Raw genomic sequence first — 23779 nt, forward strand, 5'->3', positions numbered from 1 at the left:
GTAAGATTTTTATGCCAGTGCCTACATTAAGACATCTAACTGTATATGCTAAACTAAATGGGTTTGTTCCAGGTTCCTGCAATGTAATAATCAACTCTGAATGCTTCCTCCTCAAACTCACACACACAAGTGAAAGTCACAAGTACTTTCCAAGCACGTGCAAAATCCTGTATTTGAATAGATTTGAGACAAGTCTTTTCTGAAGTGGGCTGAAAACTAGACTAGCAACAAAAACAAAAACAAGGAATAAGAAAGTTCAGCATCAATATATAGGCATTCTCACCCCGGGAATCATTTACTAAACACAGCTTTATTAATGATGTTTGCACAGGTAAACAAAGCTTTCTGCAGTGACAAAACAAATTGGGATGATCTAAGCTCACAGAGGTCTGGTGAGCACACGTAATCCAAGCACAAGAATATCCTTGCATATTTTTAGCACTTTCTAACCTCCACCCTTACAGAGAAAGTCTCAAGGCTAGCTAAAGCTTTAGCAACAGACTCACATTCATATTGTTGAGAAACAGATCTCCAAATCCCTTGTCCGCCTTGAAAACATCTGCAAGTTCTGAGAGGGATTTTCTAAAGGACTCCATGATGGCACAGCTCTGCCCCAGGGAAAGCGGTGAGAGCCTCACACGTGCATTTTCTGTCATGTCTTATTCACACTTTAGAGAGCTGTTTCTAATAATGCAGAAGGATCCCTTTTAAATGCTTCAGAGGAATGAAATTCTGAATTGGCTGAGAAACACAAAAAAGCCAACACCCGAAGACATACCTTTCTGGTACCCAGCCCACCCCACAGCTCTCAGGAGAAACTCCACTTCTGCACCAGCCGCAAGCTTCGTTTGCCGCAAGTGATCATGCATTAACAAGATCCTCTCCAACAAAATTATTTAGGAAGATCACTGTTGCCACATGGAGTAGCATGGTCACTTTTCTCTATGAGATATGCTTCTGATGATCTTCCACTTCCAGTCCTGTGAACGTGAAGGTGCAGGAATCATAGCTTCCAAATGCAGAGCATGGGGAAAATCATTACTTGTTCAGCCTTTTGGAATATTAGAGAGCACCAGAAAAAAAAATGCAAATACTGAAACATGGCTAACACCTTGCAAATTCCTGATGGCCAAGAGGAGAGACAAAGTGTGCATGATATAAAGGCTGGTAGCAAGTGGAAAGAGCTGTAAGTTCTCCCAGGGTTGAGCTGATCCTGAAGCAAGGTAGGGCCACAGTGTCAAGGTCTTGAACATCCCATCTAAAAGGTATTTATAATTTTTCTAATACACATGCTTTGTGATTGCCATTTCCGATATGTACAGGAGGCAATCCGCAGGGACTTTGCAGTTTTAACTTGGAAATGTAGATAAACTGAGTACTGACTAGTGTTCCTACGATACTCTAACTTATTTTATAAAGCCATATTTTAACTGGAACATCTGCCTGCAAAGCATAGTTGTGCCAGAAGCATTATTTTCAATTCCAACTAATAATCTTGGCTCATATTATAACATAACCAAGCTACTAGTAAAATACTTAGAACCCAGTTCTGCGACATCAATTCACTTTAGTATTCAGCTGTTCGCCAACCCCTTCTCTGATCTCAGCCAAGACTGTAACCATTACAGCTGCATGAAGATAGAAAGCATCAGTCAGTGCCTGTTACCGTCACCTTCTCTGTCTCTTGCTGTTGCTTCCCTTCCTATAAAACAGAGACCAAGCCCAAAGGCACCACCATCCCATGGCATTGTACTGGTATGCTAGTGTGGGAGCATTTTCTACAGAGTGTTGTTCAGCCACATCTGTAACGCAGGGGTAAAGATGAGAACTGAACCTGTCACTGATGCCACCAGAAATAACCACAGGAAGATCCGATCAAGGACTTGAGCTACGAATTTCCAGTCCTGGACAACCTGTGAAGGAGAGAGGGAGAAGAAACAGACACAGCAATGAGCCTGGTGCTTTGTTGTTACTGCTACATATATTTCAGTTCCAAAAATCTGGCTTTAAAAACCAGAATTTTGTAGTGTTCTGTAGCCTGAAGCCAACATGGATCTCCTTTTCATTACCAATACCTGCTAGCCACACAAAACACCAAAGCATTTCTGTAGTATTAAGCACACGATAATCGGACTTCTTTCAGGCTGTGCAAAAGCTTTTAGCTAAGTGCATAGATAAAAGCTTAGAGGCTCAAGCTTGAAGATGGCTTTATAATGAATTAGGTTTCTTTTAACAGAACTGCATTTCCCTTGGAGAGAAAGGACTTGGCTTTAGCAAAGCACTTTGATTCAGATGTTGCTTCCAGGACAAGTGGTCCCATTGGCTTTTTTGCTTAAGTGCTCTGCTGGCTCAGGCTGCCTGCATTCAGGAGGGAGATTCTGCATTGTTAGTACTGGCACAACCCCACATAATGGAAGAGCTATTTATAAAAGCAACTCAGGGGAGGGTTGTTTTGGTTTGGTTTTTTAATGATTTAAGCCTCAAAGAGAAGACTTCAGTCATGGACAAGATATGCTCACATACAGCATGTTTGATTTATTGTTAATCTCTCTGCTGAAGTCATCAATACTGCTTGAACAAAGCCCTGGCTTTTGCTAGGAGGGTGCTAACTGAAGTTGTTCTCTTTTCATATGCGGCTGGGTGCATTGCCTGGATGTCCTACACTTGCACGAGGTGCAATGTTTATGCACAAATTTTTCAGAACCCCCCCCCCCCCCAAGACAGGAATCCCTCCAGGACAGGCTGCTGTGGCCTCGTGTCTGGGAAAAGCAAGGATTCCCACAGCAACATACAGTTCTCCTCAAAGTAATGCATTTTCCCAGAAACTACAGTTTCTATCCAGCAGGGAAAGCTCCCAGGACATGTCTCAGATGAATGCAGGAGAAAGAGGCAAACAGAAAGGCATGCAGAAAAGAAAAGGGCCTGGAAGTCAGTGCTGTCAAGGGAGCTGTGATCCCTCGTTGCCCTCCCTTCGCCTACCTGTCTGATGAAGTGCTCCTTTTTAACATGCCTGGAAATGTATCGAATGGAATCGGCTGCCTTCTCCAGAAAGGCAATAACGATTTTCTCTCCACCTTTTGCTTGCCTGTGTTTCTGCTTCCCCGGGAGCTTTGATTTCAAGGTGGTTTCCTTTTCCTCAGTGTCTGAGAAGGAATAACGATCTACATGGCCCTTCATGCAGAGCAGTCGAGGCAACTTCTGGAGGAAGAGTCTTTTAACCCAGGGAGCCATGGGATGGTAAGTCGCTGAGGAGCGGTGGTGGACATTGATAACAAAGACGGTGACAATGATGGAGAGGGTGACAAAAATCATGATGAACAGCAGATACTCACCAATCAGAGGGATGACTTTGGAAGAAGAAGGGATTATTTCCTCAATCACTAAAAGGAAAACAGTGAGGGAGACCAGAACTGAAGTAGACAATGAAAGCTTTTCTCCTTCATCTGAAGGCAGGTAAAACACCAGGACAGTTAGAAAAGACAGTCCCAGGCAAGGGATTATTAAGAAAAGAGTGTAAAAGAGTGGAAGGCGTCTCAGCACAAAGGAGTAAGTGACAAACGGGTAAGAGTACAGCCCATCCTTCCTGTTGCCTTTCATACCTTTGGCATTTAAGATTTCCCACTCCCCATTATCAAAGAAGTCCTTCCTGTCTACATTTTCGTCCACTAGAATCAAGTCCACCATGCTGCCATCATACGTCCAGGACCCAAACTTCATGGAGCAGTTCTGCCTGTCGAAGGGGAAGAAGGTCACGTCCATTGTGCAGGAGCTCTTGTAACTGGCTGGTGGCGTCCAGGTCACCACTCCATTGTACTTCACTATGGCTTTGATCATCAGGGAGCCTTCAAAACGCCCATCAGCACTGGGGAGGTGGACAGGAAGAAACAGCACCAAGTTCAGGACTACGTTTGCCCCAGTCCTACCTCCTCACGGCTCCACGCAAGGAAAGCCAACGTGCACGCTGTCTAGAGAACCATCTTTATAACAGCACATGCAAGCTCCATGGTAGCTGACAAGCCTTGCCCATGCTCTAGCCTAAGCCTGGAGCAAGGAGCACACTACTCACTTTTCAAACAAAACAATGTCAGGAAGCCACAGAGACTCAGAGGGGACACGGATGGCGGTGATCCCACCGTATTCCTCTGGATTCCAGGAGAGCTTGTGGTCAATCCATTCCTGCAACGAGCCAGAAGACTCCTCTGCCCACCCAGACCCAACTGCCTCATTCCTCCTCCCACCGCCTCTCTCCAGGGGGCTGTATTGTACAGCACTACGTGCAGAGCTTGGCATAACGCTGATCAGCTGCAGGACGGATGCCATACAGGCATGGCTGGGAGACATTAATCCCCATGAGCCGCAGGTGGGCCCTATCAACACATGCCTCTCTACACAGCCTCAAGGTGGGCACTCCTGGAGAGCGCTGATGGTTTTCCCATGCGTATTGCATGGTATTGGCCAGGGGAACAAAACAACTTCTGTGATTCTGTACTGCAAGGAGAGAAAAGCAGCTGGTGATATGGTCAACATGTAAGATTTTTATACCGGTGTCTATGTTAAGACATCTATCTCTATAAACTAGATTACACTAGATTACATTGTCCCTTCCAACCATATAATTGTTCATTCATCAAAAAAAACCTGCAGGCTGTTGCAGGAAAAAAATAATACAATAATCTTTTAAAGCATTTGGTTACAATCTTGAAGAGATTCGTTTTATTTTGCTGTAAAAAGTAAAAGCAAGAAGAGTCCTGATCGTTTTCATCATGCTGAACTCGTGTTTTGTTTTGTTTTGTTTCTCAGCTGGAAAGAGCCCAGCAAAGTGGCTCCAGCAACCTGGAGATTCCCACTGAAAATCAGCTCTCTGATGCCTGTTCATGAAGGGGTTTTTCAGCTGCTCACTAGAAAAGCAGCAAGGGGGAGTGAGAGCTGTAGGTTGTGCTCAATACCATGCAGCAGAGGATGAAACACTTTCCATTAAGCTCCAGCACTAAGAGCTTCCCAGGGACTTGGGGGCCTCAGCCTTCTCCGGGCAATTTTCTCTGTGAGTTAAGGACAAAATAAAAAGCAGTATTCTCTGCTTCTCCTTCTTCCACACTTTTCTCCTCCCACTTCTTCAGCTCCACATGCCTTTTGCCGCCATACCCAGGCACACATGTTATTGCAGCCCTTTGCAGCAACCCAAAGCCTCAGTGGAGATGTAGGTGTAGCAAGAGTGAGTGTTTATCTCCTCCAGGAGCAGGGAGGGGACGGGGCCAAGGTCATGGGTATATGGTTGGTAGAGCCCTCCTAAATTTTGGCACAAAGCACAAGCCAAGGAGGCTGTTTCCCAGGGTGGTACCATGGCAGGATTAATGGCCCTGCTACCTGCACCAGAAGAGATGAACCCACTCTCTGAGCTGCCCAAATGGCTGGTGTCAGCTTTCAGGCTCAGCCTCCATCCCAGTTCCTCCTGCTGATGAAGGAGGGGTGGGAGCTGTTCAGGTGTGGAAATAGAGGAGAAGGCCTTCAGTGCTCTTACCCTCAGCAGCAGGGACCACTTTTAGCATGAATTTTCCCCTTTGGATGAGGATCTAGCAGATGTTACCAGCAGCCTGGGCCACGTGTGCTCTGGACACCTCCTGCAATACGTGCAAGGGGGCTTAGGCTGGAAATGTGCCTGCTGTGTAAGGGGATAGCCAGCAGTAGCCAAGGCAGCTATCTCACAGCCTGTGCTAACACCGCAGAAGCAAACACCCTGTGAGCCACCTGGAAACAATCATCCCTTTGGAGTCAAACTGGAGCTGCCCCTTGGCTTGGGTTATCTGTGCATCTGCAGTCCTCCTCCCTCCCCCCCTGCCCTGCATTGATTTGTCTCCAAGCTAAAGTGCTCTTTCATGTCTGCAAGGCACATGGTTGCGTGTCTCCTTACTAGAGCAGAAAACAGACTGCGTGCAGACTTTGAGGCTGAACAGTTTAAAATGGGTATCTCCCCATGGGCTATGCTGACATGAACTGTAGCACCAGATGCAAAGGGCTTTTTCCTCTCCTCTCCCTGCCTTCCAAACTGCTCCAGATCCTCCACTGCTCTCTGCTTCCATCAGCTTTGCCTAACTCCAGCTCCTGGGCTGTCGGTCAGGCACTTAACCACAGTAAAACAGATCAAGAAACACTGGACCCAGACTCTTGACTCTTGCTATTACATTCTACAACTTGCCCAACCTCAGATACATCCCAGCAACCACTAAAAGCTCCTTTGCACCCTTTGTGTCTACCTGAATGCAGAGCATCAGATTCCATCATCTTTAGAAGATGGATTTTGAGGAGGAAAAAAGTAAAATAAAAAGCAGAAAATCCTTGGATTTGAGATTTGCTCACTTTAAAAAAAAAAAAAAAAAAAAAAAAACTCATGCAGAGAAAGACGACTGGAAGATGACTGACCCCTCCACCTCACACACCTAAGGTGAGGACCAGACTTCCCTGACCTCCCTATTCCTGTAGGACCGGAAGCTCTGAGTCATTAGAAAGTTCCAGTTCGTTTGAGTGTTCTTTCACTTTTCCCAACCCAAGAAAAATATTTTAATTCTACTTAGTTTTAGGCATCTCTTCCCAGCTGCTGTTTTTGCACTTTCTAATAATCCCGAGCACTTGATTGCATGTGGAACCAGTTTCACACTAAGTCTACAGGAATGTACGACTCCCAGAAGACGACACCTGGGTCATGCCACAGGTATGTAGTGCTCAGCCTGTTGTCCGGGGGGCACCTGCATGTGTGAAAGCCAGTGTCCATGCCTCACTTATTTTCTGCTCCCTTTGCATTTCATTTGGGCCTTGATGGGGTACTAGAAATGGTAGAACCCAGTGAGAGCCCAGCTCAGCCACCCCTATGAAAATCTCAGCACAGAGTTAACACAATTGGCATGTCTACAGTGCAGCTTCCCAGGAAGGTTTTTCTTTTATCCACAGTTCAAGGCAGAGGGATCAGAGAAAGTGGTTTCCTCCCCCACCTCCCTACTTCTGAGAGATATGGAGTGGATGGTGGCATGCTTCTACCTCCTGCAGCTAGTTTGGAGGAACCTGCAGCAGAATATGATTTCCCTTGGCACGCGTGGTGACACAGGCTCCAAACTGCGACTAGCTCAGGGGGTCAGTGTTGCAAACAAAGAGGGTGTCCAATGTGGGTGGTCTAACATAACACTTAGACTTGGATCAGCAGCAAATTTCCCTGGCAGAGGGGGGATTCCTGTCCTCAGCAAGAGGAGTCTGTGCTTCTCCATCGTTGAGGGAGATGCCATCTTTGTGAGTAGTGTCCGTACAGCATCTGGGGTCCTGCACCACCACAAAGTTTGCACTCTCTGCAGGGCTACAAGTACCAGACTGAGGACACGAACTCAGTTGCACTTCTCCTCCATCAGCCCGGCAGTCTGGGAACTGCTTCCCACAGCATCACTTTGAGCAAGGCTTTATGTCCTCTCCCTAGGATCAGCTGACACATTTATAGAGCTTACATGTCTGAGAGACTTAAAATAATTGTCACAAGGTCAATAAACTGGTGCCCTGTAATCCAAACCAAACTCAGTGTTCTTCAGGAAGGAAGGAGACCTAACTGTTAACATGCACCTTTCCTCCATTTGTGTAAATTACTTCCAAAAGCAAGCAAGACAGATGTGATTAATTTGCAGAAATCCCACAGATTTTAGTATGGGGGGAAGGGTGATTAACATGCTGGCCTTTTATTTCTCTTATGCTAAACCTCCCTCAGCTCAGGCAAGAGACACAGTGCTCAGATGACATCCAAGTCTGAGACAAGATAGTCCCTCAGGGCACAGGCAGCATCCTGGGGACAGTCACTGCTGTACCAGGAGATGTTTCTTCCCTGAAATACAGCTGTCTTGAGCCTGCAGCTGGGGTGCAGGCCACTAAAAGAGGGTACCCCATTTCCTGAAGGCTCACTGCCTGCCTCTGTGCCCCTTTAAGCACTTGCTGAAGGGAGAGGAGAACTTCAGGCAAGGTTATACAGCTCTGTACTTGTCATGGACAGCAGTGGACGGTGTGGTAGGCCGGGGTGGCCCTCATCCTTGTGCAGCCCCGCAGCCAGGGTGGGGAGGCCTGACGTGGTCTGATTTACCTGCTTCAGCCACACATTGGTTGTCATCAGCTGATTCTTCTCATCCTAGGACGACACAAGGTAGAGAAGACAGCAATACCAAGGCAGCCAGGGGAAACGTCCTATACCCGCGATGTCTCAGCCCCCTATGGAGCAGGGTGCTGAAGAGCTGGGAGGCAGCAGGGCTTGGACAGTGAGAGGAGGCAGGCAGGCGTCCCAGTTCCTATCCCCATGTTGCTCAATAGCATTTGGGCAGGCAGGAGCCAAAATGTGATCCTGCACGGGCAAATAAAGCCCAGAAGGAGAGGCAGCCTTCCACAGCAGGAGGGGCGTCGCTCCCTTCTGGCACCTCCCGGCCCTCCTCCCCTATGCCAAGGGGAAAGTGGGCAGGGGATGTGGACAGCAGCCTGGGGCTGTCTGGTTCACCCACAGGGTCCTGTCTGATAGGATTTGGCCTGGATAGGCCTTGCCTGGAGTGAGCAGTGTCCAGCCAACCCCACACTTCCTCACCCCCATCCTACACCTCATTAACTTGGGAATGTAGGCACCGGGGGCAGCCTTTGAGGAACATCTGATGCAAGGAGGCCTTAGTCACTGGGAGCCCACCACAACACTTACCACATCCACGAGCTGTGATATCTTTAACCCAAAGAGGACTTTGATGGTGTCGTTGGAGTTTTGCACGGGGCGGACCCATTTCTGATAGCCTTGAAATAGGTGCCTGAGGAGCGCGTCCTCATTCTCAGCCACTGAACTGAAGGCAGACACACCTGGAAGAAAGTGGGGACGTCTGGGAGCCAGGACACAGGTCCTTAGCAGAGACAGGGGGCAAGGGGCAAACAGACCTGTGATGAGTTTGCACCAGGTTTATGTTTCCTGTGGTATTTTGCCATGAGTTGGCATACCTTCCCAGTCCTGTTTATCATTCCTTAGGAGATCCTCAGGCTAAGAGCATCAGGTGCTCTCACTCACTCTTGAGTAGTAAAAACACAAGCTGATTAATGCTACCCCTGTTTTTTTTCTGATACCTGCAGTATAGCAGAGACAGGGAGCCACAGGGGACAGCTGGTCACTGTGGGGATATTCCTGGCTAGCAGCTAGAAACAGCAGCATTAAAGTGTGGGCATTTCAGAGCCTTGGGTCTTCGTTTGCACTTGCTCTGGAGCCAGGCTGTTTTCAGCCAAGCCCAGTGCCAGGATAAGAGGCAATGAGAGCAAACACCTTCTGGGGTTAGCCAAGGGATAGCAGCAAATTACTGAAAGAGACGAGTTTGCCCAGCTGGGGGGTGGAAGGCAGCAGCACCAGGGGAGCAAGCAGTGAAAGGAGCTGGCCTGGCTGCAGGAGGAGCTGGGTGACACATGTAGGGCCCGGCCTACCCACCACCAAACACAAACTGCTGTGGTCTGCACCAGCAAGGCCTGGGACCCTTCAAGTTTGCCCTGTGTCATGGAAGGGGAAGAGCTGATGCCCCCCACCTCTCCCCAATGCCAGCCCTGCTCCATGTGATGCTTCTCTCCCAGCACGACCTCCACCTCTTCCCTGGCACACACACTGCACCAAAGGTGAGCAGGATCTCACCTCACTTCACAGTCCCCACGGGGGAAAAAGGAGCTGGTGCCAGAGCCCTGTGCCAGCGCTGCTGTGCCACCAGCCACAGGGGACCTTGCACGTCACTACCCTGCTCCCACCTCACTTCCCACCACCAGTGCCCTGCCAGTCCCCCTGTGAGCAAGGACCCTGTGCTCCCATTGCCATCCTGCAGGCACAGGGGGTTCGGCTCCTTTCCAGTTGAGGGGGAGCACAGGAGAGCCCTGCAGGGGGTGCAGCCAAAGGGCCAAAACACAGCGAGCAGCAAGCACCAGAGTTGGGGCAGCCCTAAGGTGAACAAGCCCAGTGGCCCCTCCAGAGGGACAGCTGGAGGCAAGTGCTCCTGAGAAGCACCAAGGAGAAGGAAGGCAGAAGGAACAAGATCAGTGCTCTTATAAGACAGCCTCAGTACTTGCAGGGTGATGGTTTAAAAGCAAAGGTTTTTAATGAGGAGGAAGATTTATCAGGGTAAAAAATAGCCTAACAGCTCCTTTGATCCTACTTCGTCTGATGATTAAGCTAAATAAAGCCACAGAGCAAACACTGAACCAAGCAGTGTTGCCTTTGGAAAAACAGACACAGACTGTAGGCCAGATGCATCCTTGAATTTATCACACAGAGTATAGATAGGGTAAAAGTTTTGGAGGCAGGTTGCTACAAGCGCTAAAAAAAAAAAAAAAAAAAAAGCACCATTTGCCACCATGCCTCTCCCCAGTGCCACAAGTCCCCTTTCTCACCGCCATGATGCATGCCAGGAGCAGCTCCCCTCAAGTGCATGAACAGGGAGGGCTGGATAGGGACTCTGCCAAAATAACATGCAAGCCCCCTGAGAAATGCTGTCAGGACACTTAGGACTCCATCAGCTCACCTAGGGCATTTCAGTGTTACTCCTGATGATGGAGATCTACCCCTTATTCCTGCTCCAGCAGTGAGAGCAGAGCTTTGGTTCTTCGGTTAACTTCTACCCAGTGATCACCCTGTCGCACCATAAATCTTAAAACCCCATTGCCAAACTGGATGAGGCTGCAGTGCAAAGTCAGCAGCTGGTACAACCCTCTCTTGCTAGTCTGGCAGCACTGAGAGGAGGATCAGGAGAAACTGGCGTCTGCCTCATCGCAGCAATCAGCAGTTAACTGGCTGGAAGAAAAAATCTTGAACATCTGCATTTTGTCTTGGAAGAATAAAAAAAAATCACACTTACCTGAGTGGGTCAAACACAGCACACAGAGCATCAGGCAAAGCATGGGCACCACCGTGGCTTTTCCTTTAAGTATGGTCCTTTGTTTTCATAGGCAAATCAGTCTCATCCTAGTCGGGGGCTAAAACAATCTGGTTAAAACCCAAGGCGGACAATTGAGCCTGCAAGGCAAGCGGGCACCTTTTGAGCTTCATCTTGCATCATTATGACGCTCCGTAAAGCACACTTCATTGATTTTCAGTCAGCTGTCACGTCCCGTAAGCCTGAAACTGGTCTCTGGGTCCTAAGCTCTGACCGATGTGTTCGGGGCAGTATTTGGGTGGCTACAGCCCCTGGTGTCCAGGAGTAGAAGCTAGGCAAGCTTTTTAAGGAAGAGAAAGGCATTGTGTTACACTGCCAGCTACAGCTGGGGGAAAAATATAACCAAAACCAGGCTATGGATCAGCCCCAAAGACAGACCACATGCCCGCAAGATTGTCTGTTTGCTCTAGCTGTATCTGTTGGTCTGATAAAAGAGGCAAACTCTCTAAAGACCTAACTTAGGTTACTAATTTTTCAAATTATAATTGCTGTTTTACAGCTTAAAAATGGATATTATGGGGAGGGGGCAGTAAGACATAGGTGGGAAAACAGTGCTTACTTGTAACATTGCATTTCATCACACGCAGAGAAAACCACAGGGGAGAGGACAGAAACGCTTTCACAGGACCACTGACCAGCACAGCTGAAGGGCACGTGAGTGTGTGTCTACATGTGATGTGCGTGGCAAAGGCAGTGACACCTTGGGCTGAGCTTCCTCCAGGAGCCACCACAGATCTCCGATATCAGATGTGACACGGGCTCTTCTCCTCCTGCCCCCGATCACTTCTCTGCCAAGGGTATCAGGATCTTCAGCCACACAAAAGCTGTTTTTCTTCCCAAATTAAAGTCACCGCACCGTCTCTGTCTACAGAGGAGCCTTTTCCCTGACGCTTTCAAGTTCAAGGGAGAGTGTTGCAAACTTATTTCAGTCTGAGCCCAGACATAAATTTCTGCTCTGATTCTTCCCGTCTCTGTGCTGGCACAGTTTCCCTACATGTCTGCCACAAACAAAACTGAGGCTGTTTTCATATCCTTAGAGATTATCCTCGTGCTCTAATGCATATTTGCAACCTAGATGAACTTTTGCTTGCTGCTTTTTATATGGGAAGCCTGCTGTTTCAGCAGCACCCAGGTGCAGATTTTGGTACTGTCATAAGTTATTTGATTCAGATTTGCCTCAGCTGAGGTCCTCACAGAGGACTGGTAACGGGCAGCTGTAGCCTTATCAGATTATTCAGCTTTTTCTGGTGAAAAAGATGTCATGCCAGTGTGGTTCAAAGTCACTTTGCTGCCACCAGTAACTTCTCGTGCCTCACCACCTGACTCGTGATGTCAGGGGCTTGCCTCTGACCCTGTGGCAGCTTGGTGGCTTTGCCTTTCCCATCTTCGCACTGCTCAGGCACTATTGAGACACTCTGTCTTGAGCAGCATGTCTTGTCCCTGCTGTTGCTGCCACCAGACTGCTCAGCCTAGTAGTGAGATCCAGACCAGGTGTAGGCACATGGCTGAGGTGCGTTCATCTAGTCACCAGGCACTGCAAGGATGCATTTTCTCATGCTGACTTCAAGGGAAAAGAGGGCATTCGGCTGGAATGGGGCAGGCAGACAACACCAAAACCCATCATGAAGTTGAGAATGTGCAAAACATTTTATCCTTCCCAGTGCAAATTTTTCTATGACAAAGCTACCCCTTAGAAACTTACTGTGCAGGCTTCCCGGTGCTTCCCAGCATGTTTTTGGTCCAGCATGGGGCTCAGCACCCTCAGGCACCATCCATCATCTGTGCTGAACAACAACAGTTTCACAACTGCAAGCCTCAGCCTTTGCTTCGTCTGATCATAATCACAGCAAGAGATTGCACCCGGGCAGTGCTCTGTTAGTGCTGTCCTGAAGACTGGAGAAAAATGTGTCTCCAGCACAGCCCAAGAAGCCCACTGCTTGGAGGTAATGAAGGTAACCAACCAGCTACCGTGGGAGTAAGTTTTTATCCACTACGTGGAAGCTGCCTGGAGGGAAATGGTGTGTATGCTCGCATTACTGTTGCCTCCACCTGGATCGTGGCAAGAGGTGAGGATCTCTCCGCCTGACCCCAGAATTATCCAGGAACCAGAGTTGGGAAACAATGCGTTACGTTTGCTTGGTGAGGGTGCTTTCTGTTTGTTCGCAAACCATCCCCTCCAACGCCGTATGAAGGGAGGTGTGCGTGAACCATCCCTCTCACCAAGGGGGCACCGAAGCGTGGGGAGCAGCCCCCCCGCAGGCGATGCACGAATTTTCTGGGTGAAACTCGCACCGTCTGCCTTGAGGACCTGCCTTTGCTCTCCCACAGGCGTCAGGGGATCCCTCTGTGACAGCAGGTTACCACCCGAGGGTTCATCACGCCCTCCCCTGCTGCTCGCCCTCCTCCTCCTCCTCCTCCCTGCTCCCTTTCCCCCCAGGGCACCGCACCGCAGCCTCCCCGCTTCTCCCCCGCGGCGCCCCCTCACCGCCGCCGCTTTCCTCGTTTTCCCCCCCTCCGGGAAAATATTTTCTTTCCCCTCTCCCTGCCCGTTCCCCTCCCGTTCAGGCGTTTTCCTGCCTCCTTCCCGTGCGGCCGCAGCTCCGCTCCCCGGCAGGAGGCGGCAGCGCAGCCGCCGGCCACAGGTCCCAGGGGACCGGGGGGTCCCGAGGGGGGTCCCGGGGCGGTCGTGGGCTCTGCTGCCCGGCAGGGGACACCCGCCGGGGGTGGGGATTCCTCGGGCAGACGGGGGTGGCAGCGGGATTCGCAGTGAAAATTCCCCTGTGATGTGAGTCCGTGCCAGGGGGCTGCCAGCACTGCACCCCCCCCCTCCAGCTCCACCAGGCTCTGCAGGTGCAGGATGAGGTTTTATGGAAGGAGAGGTGTTTCAGTACTGAGTTTCCTCAGCGCTTTCCTGCCGTGGCCAGCTGCCTCCTGCCTCCCTTCCCGGTCCCACCACGTTTACGTGAATGTGGACGTGTGAAGGCTGCGAGGCCCCGTGCCTGCGGACGGCGTACAGCCCGCACAGCCGGCCTCTGCCCGCGTCCCGGTGAGAGCCTTCCACCACCCCAGTGGGGCTGGATACGCGGAGGGACATCGAGGACCTCCAGGAGGCTGGCGGGCTCCTCACCACTGCGTACACATTGACATTTCTAATAGATGGTGCTTCGCCTCCCGCTCTAGTCACTTTTTTTTCCTTTCTCACTTCTAAGTGTACAGCGAGGCTTCGTACAGGGCAGGGCACCGTGTCTTGGGGCTTTGGGGACAATTCCTGCGTTTCGGCGATGCTGCGTATCTCTGAAATTTGATACTTTTCACAGCGGTTTGTTCTGAGCTGATAACTGTAAACTAAGATCTGGCCCCGCTCTGCTATTTTCGCGGCTTGTCTCTCCATTTTATCAAGCTCTTCTGGGCTTTGAGGCCCTCTCCTTGCAGCCCAAATGTTATCCGCAGCATTGTGGATTTTCTGCTCAGATGTCAAGGCTGGGAAGACTTCACAGGTAGGTAAACTATTACCAAGGACCAGAACATTGCTTGGCATGAGAGAAAACGTTGGTTTGCAGACAGCTGCTCTGGGAATAACAACAGTGCCTGGGTCGTGTCTGTCCCTGCAAGGAGTTGGTGGCCCCTCGTGTCCTGTGGATATACCCGATGCCTGAGAGCCCTCACCAAGGAACGTGTAGCACTCCAAGGCTCCAGACACTCCAGGGAGAGACACCGTCCTCTCTTCTTCTTTCTTCGTCTGATCTAATACAGGCTTTTTATCCCCAAAGCAATCATAAAAGCCAAGGGGCAACTCCTGCCGCGTCCGGTAGCCTCGGTAAGCTGCCTGAATCTTGACAGCAGCTTTGTTCATTTCATCCAGCTCTCTTCGGACTCGATAGCCTCTCCATGCAGCCTGAATGATGGTAGCCTGCTGAGCTTGTTTTTGGAGCTGCTGCCACGCTTTGCTTTGCTGTGTCTGGTGTGTCAGACTGGGAGGTTCTCCTGAAGATACCACACTGAAATAAGATATTTTGTCAGAAATTACTAAGTTCTGCCTGCGATGAAGGTGGCTAGGTCCACAAGCTCTGTTCCTGCCTGCATCTGAGGGCACTTGCTTGTCATGATCTTCTCCTAGGTTAACAGAGAAGGTTGCTTTGTAGATCCACATATGGACACAAGATTCACACGAAGATTCCTCTTTTTAGCTTTAGAGGTGTATTTTGATACAGTCAGACGATAATTGTCTGGTTGTCTAAAAGATGAAACTGCAACGTATCATCTAGAAATGCTGGAATTGCTAGGAGGTGTGTATTCTTTGGTCTCTTGCTTTATAACACTACTGGATGTTGTTCTGGTGCTTGTGGCTTTTTTCTTGATGTTTCAATAAAAAGACATACAATTGCTGTTGTGCATTTTCCTCTCTTGCTCCATGCCTCTTGCTACCTGCTTGTATTACAAAAAGATCCTTATTTCCATGGTTCACAAGTTCTCCATCACATGCATTTTCAGCACATTTTAGGACTTGCATTTACGTCCACAAAAAAAGATACATATTCTATCTCATTTGCAAGCACACAATAGCCTTATCAAATTGTCTTTCATGAACATAGTCCTCAGACTCAAATTTTTGTACATAATGGGTTGTTCTACCATCCAGAGTTTCAATTATGTATTTAATTTTCTCTTTATATATATATATTTATATATATATATACGGGAAGGGAAGGGAAGGGAAGGGAAGGGAAGGGAAGGGAAGGGAAGGGAAGGGAAGGGAAGGGAAGGGAAGGGAAGGGAAGGGAAGGGAAGGGAAGGGAAGGGAAGGGAAGGGAAGGGAAGGGAAGGGAAGGGAAGGGAAGGGAAGGGAAGGGAAGGGAAGGGAAGGGAAGGGAAGGGAAGGGAAGGGAAGGGAAGGGAAGGGAAGGGCAAACAACTGTCACATCCTTGCTTAGGTGCAAAGGTGACCATTCTCTAGCTGATTCAGATCGCTCTGACCATTTCCTTCACTTTGAGGGCTCCTTAGAAGCCTTCACATGCCAACCGCTCATCAGCAACAAACCTGTTTCTCATGACCCCTGACATGAGAAGAGCTTCAAAGCAGCTCTTCTGAAGAGCTGCAAAGGGAAAGTAAGCCTGCCCTACCTAGAAACACTCCATCTCCAAATTGTGGCCAGGTCCACTTAAGTTAGGATCCAGGCCATTTAGTCCACCTGTGAGCAAGACACCTGATGTTTGAGATACCCATCTTCTGCATGGTATCTGATGGTTTCAGCTCTCATCCAGGAAGAAAAAAGTCTGGAGTCTAGGTTGACCCAGCCTGGACTCACATTTTGTAGGCCATAGCACACCAAGAGCAAAGTTCTCCTACTTCCTGAAGTCCAGTTACTTTACAGTCAAAAACTTTAGAAAGTGGGAATTTCCTCACAGCAGTCAGGACACCCAGATGAAAGGGGACAGCTCCTATAAAGCACATGCATTTCTGTTTGAATCACCCCTGGTTAAAGAGGAGAATCTATTCCGGTAGCATCCAAACAGCAGACAAGGCTTCATCTCTGTCACAGTGGTTACCCCAACCAGGACCACAGAGTCAGCTTGTCCCTGGGAAACAGTGTTGGGGGAGTTTGTGAGAAGTTCTGCTTTTAATACCTCCCTCTGACTTCCTTCTGTCCTCCCCAGATCACGTCATAGCAGGGCTTGCTTCAGCCCACTGCTGTTCTGAAGTCTACCTGATGGTTTGAGCTGGGCTGTGAGACTTTTTCCTTGCCGTGCTGAGTCCATATGATCTGGGTTAATGTCAATTTATAAAGAATAATATTTATCCTTTCCAGCAATTTCTTAAGATTAGATGGAAATGTTCACAGGTAAGAACCAAAGAGATAAGATAATGGTATGGCCACCATTTTGAACAGCTGCATCATATTTTTGGCCTCCATTTTATCTGGTTCAGGCACAGCCACTATCAGGTTTCTAACCGAGAATGTTAAATGCAGATCCTGAAGCCAGTTTTCTTACAGAGTAATATCTAGAGTTTCCTACCTGTACTAATTCACCACACGAAGCCGTTAATCCCAGTTCAAAGGAGACGTGTCTCCATGTGCTTAAAACTCAGCACTGTCTACAGCAAGGCATTTGTTTATCATATTAGAGTTTTTCCCAGTCATGCTCATGAATATGTACAGACAAAACCAAGTTAGATCTCTGAGGGGCACTGATGAAAAGCCGAATTTCCATCGACTTTTATATTTTTACTTTTCTTTAATTTTCATAACAGAAGTCTAATAGTATTGAGTATAGAAGAAATAAAGGCCTTGGACACATACACGTAACAGACTGTTATCTAAGGCAGACCTGTTCCAAGTCATACAATTGACCTGAGAGTATGTTAATGCTTTATGTGAAACATGATTGTAAGCAAAGCATGGTGTGTCAGACACCTTCACAATTCCTGGATGAAGTGAGAGTACATTTTTCAGGTAATTTGCAGAATTTAAATTTAAGGTAATGTATAATCCTGACAGAAGAGATGTGGAGGTAATGCTAGCTAGTAGAATGATGTTCTGTAATTATTTAGTGCCACATATTACGAATGGATATATCTGAAAACTGCTTCAGTTAATTGAATAGTTTAAAGATTTAAAAGAGCAAAATTAGAGGTTCCAAGACCCAAAAAGCTTTCATGACTGGATAACATATCTGGTGCTTGTGTGCATTTTCAGCAGGGGGCACGGCCAAAGTGCTCCGCAGGCTGCTCCTGCCATGCAGGAAGAGGGCCAGCTCTCCGAAGGAAGGCCAATAAATGTGGTGCCAGGACCCCGGGTGACAGGAGCAGGTGCCAGCAGACAACTTACCGCAACTCTTGGAGGGCTTGCAGAGCACAGGCCACCAACCTGAACTCTGCAAAGGCCCCAGAATGCCTTTTAATCACCTCAGGGCCTAACCACACAAACCAGTCTGCTGTCACCACGGTCCTACAGCATGTTATCACCCACATTTGTCCTCACTGGGGTGACTCCTCTCACTTGCTTTCAGCGCAGCGTGCCTGTCTGAGATGACTTTTCAGTCAGCCAGCAGAGAGGCTTCAGGAGGTCCCCAACACTTTGAGACCCTCAGCAAGCCCACAGACCACAACATGCTAGCTCCGGAGGCTTCAGACCACCAACAGAATGGAAAGGAGCAAACCTAAGGTTGCAGGAGCCTGCTACGGGTGGCACTTCAGGGTTTCATTCCTCTGCGGGCAGCGGGGATGACCATCTGGCTGTGAATGTTGTCAGACACCTTATTTGCTGAGGGTGACCGTCTTCTAACAGTGCAGGCGGGTGTTACCTTACCGTGATCTCACCACAGCACTGTCTCCTTGTGACATCATGAGCAAATGCCTGCTAGGTGACAGCTGAAGCCATGCGTGGCTTCGTGACTTTGGTGGTGAAGAAAAGTGCTGCTGCATCTCGTTTCAGACAAAGGTGCTGCCCCGGTACTCCCTCTTCTACATGGGGCTAATGAGTAGAGCCGTGGTGGGTTTTCCAGTGACGCTGATGAGAAAAGCCATGGTGGACTTTCCAGTGATACTGATATGAAAAACCATGCTGGGCTTTCCAATGACACAATTTTCAATGAAACAAAGAAGAAATCCCAGCCCCATGGGATTCAGCAAGGTTTTCCCCAAACTCTTTGGTCAGGCTTTCAGCCCTGCTGCATAGGCAGGACTTTCTCTGTAGGTTTCTGTGTGAGGAAAGTTATGCCAGTGATGAACACGCTGCCCAGAAAGGTCTCAGCTCCTCTGAGAATCAGGGGGTGTCCCTGAGCTCACTGCACCACCTGTCCTCAATGAGCATTTCTCTTTGCAAATCCAGCAGTCACATACAGGAATCAAAAGCCAAAGTAGAGTAAAAGTAAACAGGTATGTTAGTTCAGCTTGAAATGAAGGAGAGTAAAATCTATCACAACAACAATTAAGCTCCTCATTCCTCAGGTCAAACTCATCCCTAAACCCAAAGTATTCTTCAGCTGAGACATGCTTTTCCTTCCAATGCTATTTGCAACAGTGCTTTGCATTTTCATCTCCCTGGCACATTTTATAGTATGCAATAGTAACAGTCACCAGCACATACTAAGAGGTTATTGTCTCACATCCTGAATATCCTAGTGCTGAGCTGCCGAGGGCTGCTTAACTTCCGACAGTATTAATTGAACAACCCAAATGAATCTTATTTTGGGAGGACAGGAGAGCAATACCACAGGGGTGCAAGCCAAAGCAGACAAGAAAAAGATGGTGAAAATAACATTCACAATGAGAAAATGTTTCTGACCTGTTAGTAGAGAGATCTTTTAGTGGGGAGAGAGGTCTTACTTCTACAATCATATCACACAGATGATGGTTTCTGCAGACAGCATGATCACAAGGCTTTGTGGTGACTGTGCTGTGAGAAAGAAACAAGGCCACTGCCACCTACTGCTTGTGTAAGCCAGTGATTTCTCCTGTGACTCAGAGCAAAAGGTGTTGACAGAGGCTGGTTTTGATTTGGTGTCACCAGGAAATCTAATTTTGTCAACTGATGGCAGTATCAAAGTAAGATAATTCCAATGATACTACACTTGTGGTTTGTGTGTGTGTTTTTAAGAGGTTACTTACAAATATCTGAAGTTCCTCGAAGTGAAATGTCCACACGTGCATTCACTTTGGGGGATAAGCGTGTCCTATTATCCACGACCAGGAGATTTCCCTGGCGTAGTACCTGTAGAGCAGGATCTGCCCATTTTCCCAACATGCTGAACACATAAATAAACTCTGAGCAATTTCAGTCCCTTGTCAGTCAAAGAAAACTAATAGATTTTTCTCTCTAGACTCAAAAATCAAGAAATGAAGATAACTAAAAGTATAGATAGCAGAATTTTAGGTTCTTGATAAATAAATTGATTTTCAGACCTCTGACATGACACCACAGATAAACATCTTTATTTCGAAGTGACTCCTGGAGGAAGGGAGAGAAAAAGCTGGACTGACCTGTCCAATTGGGTATCCTGAAGCTTCCTTCTCTGCATTGACAGGTGTTATTATGGTTATTAGCAGAAACCTGAAAAGCAGGCAGAAATCTTGGGATTTCTCAAGACCAGAAAAAGGTCACTTCCTCTTTAACAAAAAAAAATAAAAAAATGTGTCACCTCTGAAAATTCTTTACTTTCTGAGCAGGTCCAGACTGTAAAGCACCTAAAGCCAGCAAATTTTTTCTGCAGAACACGTGTGAGGGCAGTCCTGAAAAGAGATGGGGGAGGGAGGTGAGGGGTGACTGAATAGCAAACTGCTGCAGTGGGAGAAGGTTCAGAGCAGATGAGTAAGAACAATGAACACAGGGAAGAATGTAAAGAATAACTGCCAACTTTCATAAGAAAAGCTGAAAATATCTCAACACAAAGGGAACTGGATGGTAACCTTTTTTTTAGATATACAACTGTACCACTGGGTCGTCAAATCGCATAAGCAGCCTTCATATAAGAACTAAAGAACTTCACAGAATCACAGAATCGTCTAGGTTGGAAGAGACCTCCAAGATCATCTAGTCCAACCTCTGTCCTAACACTAACAAGACCTCCACTAAACATTATCACTAAGGGCTACATCTAAACGTCTTTTAAAGACCTCCAGGGATGGCGACTCAACCACCTCCCTGGGCAGCCCATTCCAATGCCTAACAACCCCAATAAGTTCTTCCTAACATCCAGCCTAAACTTATGATATGCACTTTGAAGAGAGCAACTGGTCTGAGCTACCTTTCACACATATATTTCTTCCCGGAAACTAGGGACACCCAGCATTGTGATAGTGAGCATATAGAAACCAGTAATGGGAATCACATTTATATTGTGATTCCACTGTATACAACTGCTATATTGTGCTTGTGTCTTGATGTCAGCATTTTGCCGTAACATTCTGAGTCCTAAGACTAAGTCTAAGTCCTGTGTAATGCCAAATATCTTCAAATAAATAAGCTTGGTATTAAACTTTATACCCTTCTTGTTTGGAATATCTGGAAGAACCCGGTCAGAGAGTATTGGTTGCTGACAGGAGGGCCATAAATGAGTCCAAGGTGAAAGAAGAAACTATTGCTGGAGGAAAGACCTCCTGTTTCTGCATAACTCATCACAGGCCACTGGACTGAAGCTTTCCCAACAGGAAAGCACATAGCTTTCAGACTCAAATGCTGAAGAGTTGATTCATCAAGAGGTAACCAGTACAGTCACAGACCTTGAAACTTTAATAGCCACAGTGAAGCCTGAAAGGAATTTAGAAGCTTGCCTACTCCATTCAAGCCCCATTCTGAATTAAAACCATAGAGACTAGCCTCACGGTATTCTTCAAGCTCCACCCTAAACGCAAGACCTTTTAATAGGCTTACCATTGGTCCACTAGACCAAATTTAAGATGCAGATGATGATCACTTTTTCAGAGGTCCAAACACGAGCCCAGGCTTTACAAGTCTTTCGTGCCTGTACAGTGTGAGGAGGCAGCTACAAGAGAAATAATAGATAATTTTGGGCTACAGGCAATAAAAGCCTTGATACTCAATGTTAAATGAATCAACAGGGGCAGGAGTGTGGAGAGATTTAATTATGGCAATATAATATGTCTATTCACAGGAGAAGTCCTTGAAAATTTCCTTCTGAATATCTGCTTTAAATGTTGACTTCTTCAGAAGATTGAAGAAGACTTTCTTTTGTAAGCTGCTCCTAGGGTTTCATGGTGTATCAAACAACAATTTTGTTACACGTTTTTTCCCCTGCACACTTTTAAACTCCTTTGGTCTGTGTAATCCTGCAAGGCTTTCTGCCCAATTTGAGCAATAAAATGCTGCAGTTAGATCAAAAGGAGATCCCTGTAAGAAGACAATTTCTGTTGAAAACAACAAACAGGCACAAAAGGAAATCTGTAATAGTGATTACTATCACGATATCTCTTGAATCATGTACCTATTCTGTTTTGCTGTCTCTCATTTACCAATCAGTCATTATTGTGGCTAAGGTATGGCAACTAAACTGCCGTTTAACGCAGCAGGGGTAACATTCCCAAACTTGCAGCTGTGACACAGCACAAGCATCAACATTCTTTGGCAGATTGTATTTTAGTTGTTAAAATCAGGCGGTAGCTCAAAAGACCCCTTTCCATCTTTCCAGAGGCAGACAAAGGTGTGAGCTGCCAGGAGGCAGAATAGCCTATAGACTAAAATCCTACAACAGATCTCAGGAAAGGAACCAAAAAGGTCGACTACGAGTAACTGCCTTGTTCCAAAGAAGCATGGGAAAGGAGCAGTCCTTTGAAACGGATTTAGAAACTGGAGTTGCAGTTTTAGTTTTACCCAAGGAGCTACTTGGCTTTCCTTCTTCCTACATTCAGACCGGGATTTGGTTTGTATTTTGTTCAGCTGTACAACTTCAAAATTCGCATCAGGCACTCTGCCTAGGTTTACCCTACATAGGGCTGAAAGCAAATGAAATCTCAGCAAGACAGAAGTTTTTAAGACCATTCTAGTGGCGACAGAGACAAAACAGTGATGGGAAGTAGATGAGAAATAAGGGCAGCAACGAAGGATTCCCTCAGCGTGACAAGCAGTAACCCAACCATGCTGTTACCTTCCCCTCCCTTAAAACACAGGGTCCACAGTGCTCTACTCTAGGCCGCTGAAAAACCCAATTAGACAGGGAAATCTCATACTTTAAAGAGGGGGAAAAAGTTAAATGCTACATACAGCTCAGGTAGACTCTACTAGAATAAATTGGGGCAAATGGAGGGCAGCGTGTAAGCAGACACTTCTCTTTTCAGAAGCAGCACTGATGTTCTGCCTGTCGTAACATCAGCCCATTTCAGGAGATCTCTCTGTCCATATTTTAAGGATGGGACACTTCTGCCAACTGCCAGCAAACCTCCTCAGGTTGTTTCCTTTATAAAACAGCCTTCAGCAGAATGCAGCCACAGGCATTTAAACAATTATTAGCTATTTCACCTGCAGTTGGACAGGCACCACTCACAGAAGCCTTTGACATCTTACGTTCTCACTTCTTCTTTTTAACTCCCAATTGCATTTTTCGGAGATGCTAACGAAACTGCTGCTGTATGCAGATACCAGCTGCGGCCAACAGAAACAGGAAGTGACACAGTACCTTCGCACAGCTGATTGTGTGAACACAGTAAATCCCACTTAAAAAAAAGAAAAAAGAAGGAACTTTGCTAACAATTAAGAGATTGCAGCAGAATGACATGCAGAGAAAGATCAGCTGCAGAAGTCAATTGGTTGTTTTAGTGCCAGCTGTTTTTACACTTCATAGCTCTGTGTGACAGCCCGCATCACACCTAGCCCTAGCAGCACTGCACCTTGTAGAGAAAACAAAAGTCTCTCAGTATGCCTCCGTCTTACCTTACTAGCTACTTCTTTTGCTGTGTCGCTTTTCTGAAGGGTTATAAAAGAAAACACTTGCAGAAAGGGCACGACACGGCTGCCAGAGTGTAAAGCTGGTGGAGATGGGAATCCTTGGCTGGGGTGGAAGGAAGCAAAGCTGAAAGTTAAGAGCAAGATGTCACTTTTACATTTGCAAAATTAGTTGCCACAAGGTAATGGCTCATTGCAGCCAGGGGAGAGGACTTCTCCCCATCCCCTGCTTCTGGCCCTGCCCTTGTGTCAGAAGCAGCATTTTGCAGAGAAAATGGAAATAATTCACTAAATGGCTGCAGGTGCCAACTGTATAGCAACACTTCTTTAAACTTCTTCTCCTTGTCAATTTTTGAATTTGTGCTTTTTCGGTTTTAAATATAAAAAGTAACAGCAAAGACTCAGAAACACTACCAAAAAAAAATAAAAATAAAC

General features: G+C 47.2%; 1 protein-coding gene across 4 annotated transcripts; it reads right to left on the bottom strand.

The window, feature by feature from the left end:
- Positions 1–291: 291 nt before the first annotated feature.
- CHRNB3 (cholinergic receptor nicotinic beta 3 subunit) lies at positions 292–23764 on the bottom strand. 4 transcript variants are annotated; one of them, XM_083817292.1, is made up of 9 exons: positions 20088–23764; positions 19930–19999; positions 18108–19345; positions 10872–15374; positions 8702–8853; positions 8105–8149; positions 4067–4176; positions 2980–3862; positions 292–1913 (listed from the first exon to the last, which is right to left on the bottom strand). In XM_083817292.1, exons 4-9 carry the CDS (start codon positions 10912–10914, stop codon positions 1779–1781), a joined length of 1368 nt encoding a protein of 455 aa, XP_083673418.1. In that variant the 5' UTR covers positions 10915–15374; positions 18108–19345; positions 19930–19999; positions 20088–23764; the 3' UTR covers positions 292–1778. The 4 variants fall into 4 exon arrangements, with proteins under 4 accessions (XP_083673418.1, XP_083673417.1, XP_083673420.1 ...); XM_083817291.1 differs by having other exon boundaries at positions 10872–11029; positions 11509–15374; positions 18108–23764; XM_083817294.1 differs by having other exon boundaries at positions 3333–3862; positions 18108–23764.
- Positions 23765–23779: the final 15 nt, after the last annotated feature.

Source organism: Anser anser (assembly GCF_964211835.1).
Source record: "Anser anser genome assembly, chromosome: Z".
Lineage (NCBI taxonomy): Eukaryota > Metazoa > Chordata > Aves > Anseriformes > Anatidae > Anser > Anser anser.

Coding starts and splice junctions, on each gene's coding strand:
- CHRNB3 (XM_083817292.1), bottom strand. CDS start 10,914: ATGCTTTGCCTGATGCTCTGTGTGCTGTGTTTGACCCACTCAG. Junction 8,854..10,871: donor GCTGTGTTTGACCCACTCAG/GTAAGTGTGATT, acceptor ACTTTCTTCCAG/GTGTGTCTGCCTTCAGTTCA. Junction 1,914..2,979: donor AGGAGCACTTCATCAGACAG/GTAGGCGAAGGG, acceptor TCTCCTTCACAG/GTTGTCCAGGACTGGAAATT.